We start from the raw sequence: 7986 nt of genomic DNA on the forward strand, positions 1-7986 counted from the left end.
AGATCCGGAAGACTAAGACAGAGCCAAAGTGCAAATTATTCTCTTGGTTGTGTGCGTGACGTGGGCCATAGGATCTTTTTTGCCGCATGTGCACAAGACCTCGGAAAGTGCAACCCACCTATGAAAGGATTGTCCCTTCTCCGCAACAGTTGAATGCCTCATCTTGTTTTTGGGACGTCGCCCAGATCCCGGCCGGTTCCTCGAGTGATATCAACGCCGTCGATGATCGATGGGGCGAGCCTAGTGGTCACCCAGGAGTGGCCGACGTGTAATCTAGGACCCTCTTAGCTCGCGAACGTTCGCTGGGAAGGAGTGGCATTTCGAACGATTTCATTGGCAGTTTTAGATGCGAGGGAATGACAACTTCAAAACAATATGACAGTTTCTTCGGAAGAAAGCATTTTCGTTTAAAACCACCACCGTTTAATCTCGCGAATCAACTAAAGCTAACAAGAAAAGGTGTTCGCTTGCCATCCCCTCACAGCTGACGTTCGTCAGATAACATTACCGTAATTCTAACGGGTCATACATAGTTATATTTCTTCTTCTAAACGAAAAAGACAACGTTTCTGTCGGTTTTGGCCAAGGGTCGGCAGTCTTCATCTTTGACAATAGACCCATTTCTTAACCTTATTATAGTTAAAGAGAAGGCAAATTCTTCTTCCTTTACTTCTCTCTCCTTCGACGCACGCTTCTTTTGGCGGCAGTTCCTTCGAACGCACGTCCTTGTTGCAGTGCGAAGCCAGCCAGGCAACGATCCAACAGCCGACCTAGAGAGACAGACACATCACATTACCTGGCCCCGCCGGCAAATCCATCCAGCCGAGCACAACACGCCCGCATCGGGCGCAACCGGGAACGAACCCACTTTCCATCCCCTTCCCCGTGTCCTATTTGGCGTTCGTTCCGTTTCGTTCTGCTGCCGCGTTCCTCTCTCCCTCCCCAGTCCCCACCCTTTCCTCCCTCCCACCACCAAATTCCCAGGCGATTTGATCCTCCCCCGCGCGGCGCCAATCCGCTAATGCGCTTGGGCCCGCCCCGTCGGCGAGATCGGCGCCGGCGTCCCCGTCCCATTTGCCGCGCCGACCTCACCGCCGGCGAGGCGAGGCGGGGCGGGCCCCCCTTGCTCGGCCGCCGGCGCGCTCGCTCGGCGGCGAGGCGGTCCCGCGCTGATTGAACCCTCAGGTGAGGAACCCTAGCTTGATTTGGTTTTCATAGGAGCGGTACGCTTCGTCCTGGTCTGTACTGTTGTCGGTAGGATCTTTTCGGGATTTTTTTGTGTGTGGCTCTGACCAGTCGAATCCAACTGATGAGCTAATTTGATCATTAATTCTTCTTCGGCTCGCAATACCGATCGCCTATGAACATTGTACACAGCGAGATTTTTTTTTCAGTTCGTTTCGACCTCTCTTTGTCTGTTTTGTTGCGGGGATGGTAGAGAGATCACAGATGTTCACCGTGTTTTCTTATTCATGGCAGCTACGCTTTGCTCGAGAAGGAGCGGAGCCAGGGTCTACATTAGGGGAAACCACTGCTTTTGTCTTAAAGAGAAGAGATGAATGAATAGTTCGGTGTTTCAAGATATAGCAATTAGCTCCAGTCCTGCACTGTTCAAGGACAAGGAGGAGGAGCTTCCAGCAAAACCACCATTGCTCCGTGTTGCTTCAGATGAACAGCCAAGTTGGGCCCAATAACCACAAGAACTTGAATGTGGTCTATCAGGATCTCACCACGATTCTTGGTCTTGGCAGGTTTGACTCCGGCAACCTTACTGCCAGTTTGCCTCTGAAATATGATATGGATCCGGCAAATTTGGTGCGTACGAGGACCATACGCTCTGAGAATGGACTCAAACCAGCTGAGCATTCAAGTGACAATCTACAAGATATGTCGTCTCCCTGCGAAAGCCCACATGCTGGAAAAGTCAAGTTCATGTGTAGCTTTGGTGGGAAAATCCTGCCTAGGCCTAGTGATGGGGTGCTCAGATATGTAGGTGGGGAAACACGTCTCATATCGATACCCAGAAACTTCTCATGGAAGGAACTTGTGCATAAAACCCTCTCGCTCTACAACCAGCCTCATACCATCAAGTATCAGCTTCCTGATGAGGACCTTGATGCTCTGATTTCTCTTTCATGTGAAGAGGATCTTCAGAATATGATGGAAGAATACTACAGTCTTGAAAAGGCCAATGGCTCACCGAGACTTCGGATATTTCTTGTCTCCCCAAATGATTGTGAGGAGACATCGTTAAGTGCAAGAAGTTTAGAAAGTGAGCCAGAATATCATTTTGTTGTTGCTGTGAACAATCTCTCACAACTGGAGCAGAGCACCAGCGGCAACAGTTTGGTGAGCCAGTTGAGCCAACAGTTGGATAGTTCCCTACTCCCCTGCAGAGACTCAACTGCATGTCAAACAGATATAGAAAGTGGAGGTAAAGCTTTGGCTGGAACAGCCTTAAATGAGTCTTCCTCTCAGTTTTTTCTTGCTCCATACTCACAACAAATGGTGGCTGAGTCAGCAGCAACTTCCTCCCCAGGCTTAAATCGACAGAGGATGTCTTTGAATCAGTCTAGGCTGCGGATGTCTGCAGACAAACTAACAACGAATCAAGAACATGAACACAAATATGAAGTTAGCAATGGATCACATTTGAAAGCCATGCTTCCAGACCATCAAGATAAGACTCAAAGCGATGCAGACACAGGTGTTGGAATTGGATCAACCATGCACAATATTCAAATTCAAAGGCAGGCAAAAGATTTGGGTATACCTCGAAACGAGAGTTACGTGAGTTCACATACAAACTATGATAAGTCTACTCCAATGGAAATGCCCTTCTATTCTGAAAAGGTGTGCGTGCATCCGGAAGCTGCTAGTTGGCTATCTGGTATGCATGAATACACTGGTCAAATTCATGGCATGCCGCATGCCTTTTCTGATCCTTTGCTAAATGATCGCACTGAACAACCTGCATCCAATTTGTCTTTAACTTTTGATTCCTACATACCCCCTTCATTTTCCCAGACAATGTGTCAAGCTAATGCGCTGGAGAGAACAATAAGCGGGGCTAGGCCAGATCTTCTATGTGCTAAGCCACCTGAGATTACTCGTATGGATGAACCAAATTACCTTGTTTCTAGTCATACCGACCAGCGGTATGATCAAGGAGTTCCTGGTGGAGCCAGTTTTGAGGCAGCTGTATATTACCAACAAGACAGTTTGTCTAGTAATATGGTGCAAACAGGTCATGATAGTGGTCCTGTTGTTCAACAGAGGAAGATTTATCATCCGGAGAACAGTGCCGGTCCAAGTGTTGCTCCCCAGTGCACTTTTGTTGACACAAGGTTCACTTTGCACCACACACGTGGTGCAAGGTTGTCCTCAGGTGAGTTAGATGCTCTAGAAAGCTCAGGTTTGACGTCAATGCATGCTACTGATAATTCTCATTCACGCTTTCTTCATGGATGCCCTAATGGATCTCAAACAGCGAATTCAGATTGTGGGTCTCATGTAGAGAAAATGAACTCAGGGCGTGTCTCTACAGATTATGGAACAGCTGGCTGTGTGCATGGTAATGATAAAGTTGCTCCTGGACCCCATATACTGTTGCATATTGACCCTTTTGAAGCTTTTGCGCCACAAAGATCAGTGGCAAATGGAGCATCCCCTGTGTATCAAAATGAAAATTTCGACCAGTTATTGGTGCACAGCTCTGGTTTGGCTACCTCTTCGCCTATTGGACTAAGTAATGCTGATCTGACTGGAAACATGTTTGGCAATGGCACCTTCAAGGATGGTCTTAAACAGAGAGATGTTCCTGTTTTTAATCAGCACAATATCATCTGCAGTGATGTAGGAGTAATTGAATTTGATCGTGCAACCATCAATAATGAGGACATGAATCTGAAGGGCAGAATGCATAATAATTTTCAAATGGAGGCACGTGCTATAGTTGAGGATGTGACTGATAATTTGCCTTCTGGCATTCCGTCATCCAGACCAATTCCTCAGGTTGAAATGGCAGCTGAAGAGCAGCACCATGCAATTATTTCATCAGATAAGGATGATGATGCTAAGAGCGATGGGCCAGAGTTAGCTAATGAGGTATAACCTATCCTATATATTTAGCATGCTATTCATGCCTACGGAATGGTTGAGCATATTTTGTTTTTCATTCCAAATGTTAGGACCATGGTGATAAAGCAGCTGCAGATGGCACCATTAGTGATGCTGAGATTGCCGAACTTGAAGCCAGCATGTATGGCTTGCAGGTGCAGTTCTAGCACTCTAAATTTGTTTAGTAATTATAGTTTTCTTTCAGCTAAGATGTCTATTTGTTTCATAAAAAGATCATATCCATAGTGGATTTGTTTATAATAAGCAAGTCATAACAGCATTTGATTGTTCCGACTTTTGTATGGTCAGATCATAAGAAATGCTGACCTCGAGGAGCTACGTGAACTGGGATCTGGCACGTTTGGAACTGTTTACCATGGAAAATGGCGAGGAAGTGATGTTGCTATCAAACGTATCAAGAAAAGCTGTTTTGCTGGGAGATCATCTGAACAAGAGAAACTTGTGAGTAGTCGTATATCCATTTCTCCTTTCTAGTCATTTAGGAAATTCAGCAACAACCAACCATACCTCCAATCCAAAATGTAGGCCCTTCTAGCCTTTCGATTTTATCCAAAATTTAGGTCTTTCTATACTGCACTTCTGCTTATGCTGTTCCTATTCAGCCCCTCGTTAATTTCATCAAAAATTGGCTTTATAACTCTATTTGGAGGAAATAAGAGAAATACGCAGAAATAAATGAACGGCAGCATTTTCATTTTATCAGATCCTTAATTCTTGTGCCCAACTCTTTAAAAGACCTACATTTTGGGTCAGAGGTAGTAGTGCCTAACATAATCTTGCACGTGAAGCATGATTGATTTCCTTGTTGCTGCATGTTTAGGCAGCCTGACTAGTAATCGAAATTTGAAATTGAAACATGGTTGATAGAAGACATTCATATTATCTTTCATTAGATATAAATGCCAACTTGCATTTTTGTACAGACCAAAGACTTCTGGAGGGAGGCGCAAATTCTTTCAAAGCTGCATCATCCAAATGTTGTTGCTTTCTATGGTGTGGTTCCTGATGGAACTGGAGGAACATTAGCAACTGTGGCAGAATTTATGGTGAATGGTTCACTAAGGAATGTTCTTCTAAGGAAGGATAGGTGAGTTTTGTATGTTTCTGTTCAGTGTTTTCCACTCTGCACAATGTTGTTGTTATGTCACTATTTACTAGAGCTCTGCAGATCGCTTGATCTTCGGAAAAAGCTCATCATTGCAATGGATGCTGCATTTGGGATGGAATATCTGCACTCGAAAAGCATAGTCCATTTTGATTTGAAATGCGACAATTTACTCGTTAATTTGAGAGATCCTCAGAGGCCAATCTGCAAGGTAGTTTTAGATCCACGCGAGGTGCTGGGGTGTGTTATCAGATAGCAGCAGCCTTGTCTTCCCTTTAGTTCTGATGTCATGGACCTTTCCATTAGTAATGTGTAATTATTCTCAGGTTGGAGACTTTGGATTATCGAGAATTAAGCGCAACACTTTGGTTTCTGGTGGTGTACGGGGCACCCTTCCGTGGATGGCACCGGAGCTGTTGAACGGTAGCAGCAGCAAAGTGTCTGAGAAGGTAACACCTTTCATCAGACTCCACACCATCGTTTGCATGTGCAACCATCATTTGCCTGATATGTATCTATTGGCACATGTAGGTGGACGTGTTCTCTTTCGGGATAGCACTATGGGAAATCTTGACCGGTGAGGAACCATACGCAAATATGCATTGCGGCGCTATCATAGGTATACTTATAACCATTGTCTTGTTTTTATTACGATTTAATATTGACTAATTGTCGAAGGACAGAATCCTTTGTCAATTCGTGCCCCCAAATCATCTAGTAATAGTCTGATAGCATTGAATCCTCAAAGTAACTTTGCATACTTTGCTTGTGAGAAGGGGGTATTGTCAACAACTCTCTCCGGCCTCCAGTACCTGAAACCTGTGACCCCGAATGGCGAATACTGATGGAGCAATGTTGGTCGGCCAATCCCGATATCCGCCCCTCGTTCACTGAGGTCACAGATAGGTTACGAGCCATGTCAGCGACGCTTCAGTCAAGGGCACAGGCCCCAGGAAGCTGATGAATCTTACATGCCATCAACCAGCAAAAGATTGCCGGCTAATCCCCACGGGCTCCTTTTTGTGCATAGACGAGTATATAGCATACCTGTATTTATGGTCACACTGTATTCTGTTTGATGTATCTATGCTTTTTTTTTTTGACTATTTTATAGGGTTTCTGAAGTATGTATGTATCTGAGTTAACATGTAGTGCAGGCTTTTCTAGCCTCGGTCGCGTTTCCAGCAATTTTTTTGTGTGTAGTTTGCGAAGCTTGTGATGGTCTGCCAGACCACTCAAGCTTCTATTTTTGGGCCTTTGGTTGTAAAAGTATGAGCATTGTAATTATATAGCAGATGAACTGGCAAAAAACATACTGCCACTTTTGAACCTTCATAAATTCAGAAATAAAGTCGAGGTTTTTGCTTAACTGATCAAGGGGTAATTGCACTTCTAGGATAGAATCTTGTTGTATAAGTTTAGTTTAGTAACATCAATTCGCATAAGGGAACGGGCCAGTACATAAACTTTGCTAGAGCATTTACAACAATAATAGTTGCCTAATCTGGATAGTTATCATGCCGATCGAGCACGGGGTAATTATTATGACGATCTAGTCAAGTCCCCTCTTCCTCCGCTCACCGGCGAAGGCAAGACCGGGCCGTCCTCCTCAGTGGGCGGCTCCTCCTTGAAAAAGGAGATCGTCATCTCCTCCGGCAACAGGGAGGACCAGCCGCTGCCGCAGGCGCCCGTCCTCTCACTGGACGCGGTGTATGCGGTGATGGACGCCTAGTACGATGAGCTGATGGAGTTGATGCTTCGACGCTCACTCCTACATGACCTCGGTCCGACGGCGCCACTGGAGATGCTTCTTCGCGCCATCAGGGAGTAGCGGCTGTCACCACCTCCCTACCTTGTCAAGTAGGAGCGGTTGTCGCCACCTTCCAAACAGCTCAAGGAGGAGCGGCTCTCGCCACCGCCCCGCCGCGTCAAGGAGGAGCTGTAGCCGCGCCGGTGGCGGCCTGCCCCATGTCATTGTCGCGAAGGCGCGCAAGCACATACTGCACTACCTTGGTGGCTGCCACGAAGGCAGCGCTGGCGGCTCCTCGTCCTCACGGAGCGTAATGACGGTGCAAGAGTACGCGGACAGGGAGCGGCAACAGTGGGGCAAGCACAATGCCATGCGCCGGGCGGAGTTCGCGGACTCCAATGTCCCGCCGCCACAACTCCTCGTGGACCTGGAGCTCGCAATGGTCTGGACCCTCGGCCGGTCGAAGACCACGAAGGAGACAAGCAAGCACTGTCTCTGCCACCTGACGAGGAGATGGCGAAGTACGGTGGCCGCGGCCGCACTGCGCGCAACACAGTAGCAAACGGAGAAGATCATCCTTGAGCACCAGGCGACGGTCAGGAAGCCCTGTCGCGACCCCGCGCCTTACTGCTGCTCGAAGCCCAACAGCGACAACTCCGACGATGGTAACGGTGGTGCCACCGGTTAGCCTGGCAAGGCGTATGAGGTTGCCATAGTATATGGTAGTTTAGGTTTTTTTTAGTTCACCTGACAAAATATCGTCCGGTTTAACGTAAAAATTATTCAAGTTGAATCAAAATCATTCTATTTGTTTAAATTTGCACCAAATCTATTTATTTTTGTTAATTCCATTGAAATGTGACCGAACATTTGCGGCTAGGTTTGGATGGCCAGCTCTCGCAACACGGACAAGTCCTCACTGAACGGATACAATCCCCGATTTGGGAATCAAGGTTGGAGATGCCCTTAGCATTGTATGTCCAAGTGGAAG

General features: G+C 46.6%; 1 protein-coding gene across 3 annotated transcripts; it reads left to right on the top strand.

Annotated features, from left to right (window-relative positions):
- Window positions 1–838: 838 nt before the first annotated feature.
- Window positions 839–6614, top strand: LOC123110516 (uncharacterized). Of its 3 annotated transcripts, XM_044531055.1 has the most exons (10): window positions 847–1185; window positions 1480–3388; window positions 3491–4107; window positions 4191–4274; window positions 4429–4581; window positions 5064–5227; window positions 5309–5456; window positions 5572–5694; window positions 5777–5864; window positions 6022–6614. In XM_044531055.1, the coding sequence occupies exons 2-10, from the start codon at window positions 1669–1671 to the stop codon at window positions 6204–6206; spliced, it is 3282 nt and encodes a 1093-aa protein (XP_044386990.1). In that variant the 5' UTR covers window positions 847–1185; window positions 1480–1668; the 3' UTR covers window positions 6207–6614. The 3 variants fall into 3 exon arrangements, 2 of the variants coding, with proteins under 2 accessions (XP_044386990.1, XP_044386989.1); XM_044531054.1 differs by having other exon boundaries at window positions 849–1185; window positions 1480–4107; XR_006453447.1 differs by lacking the exon at window positions 5309–5456 and having other exon boundaries at window positions 839–1185; window positions 1480–4107.
- The last annotated feature ends 1372 nt before the right edge of the window (window positions 6615–7986 follow it).

This window comes from Triticum aestivum, chromosome 5B, assembly GCF_018294505.1.
Source record: "Triticum aestivum cultivar Chinese Spring chromosome 5B, IWGSC CS RefSeq v2.1, whole genome shotgun sequence".
In the NCBI taxonomy this organism is placed as follows: domain Eukaryota; kingdom Viridiplantae; phylum Streptophyta; class Magnoliopsida; order Poales; family Poaceae; genus Triticum; species Triticum aestivum.

Coding starts and splice junctions, on each gene's coding strand:
- LOC123110516 (XM_044531054.1), top strand. CDS start 1,669: ATGAACAGCCAAGTTGGGCCCAATAACCACAAGAACTTGAATGTGGTC. Junction 4,108..4,190: donor GGCCAGAGTTAGCTAATGAG/GTATAACCTATC, acceptor TCCAAATGTTAG/GACCATGGTGATAAAGCAGC. Junction 5,457..5,571: donor CTCAGAGGCCAATCTGCAAG/GTAGTTTTAGAT, acceptor AATTATTCTCAG/GTTGGAGACTTTGGATTATC.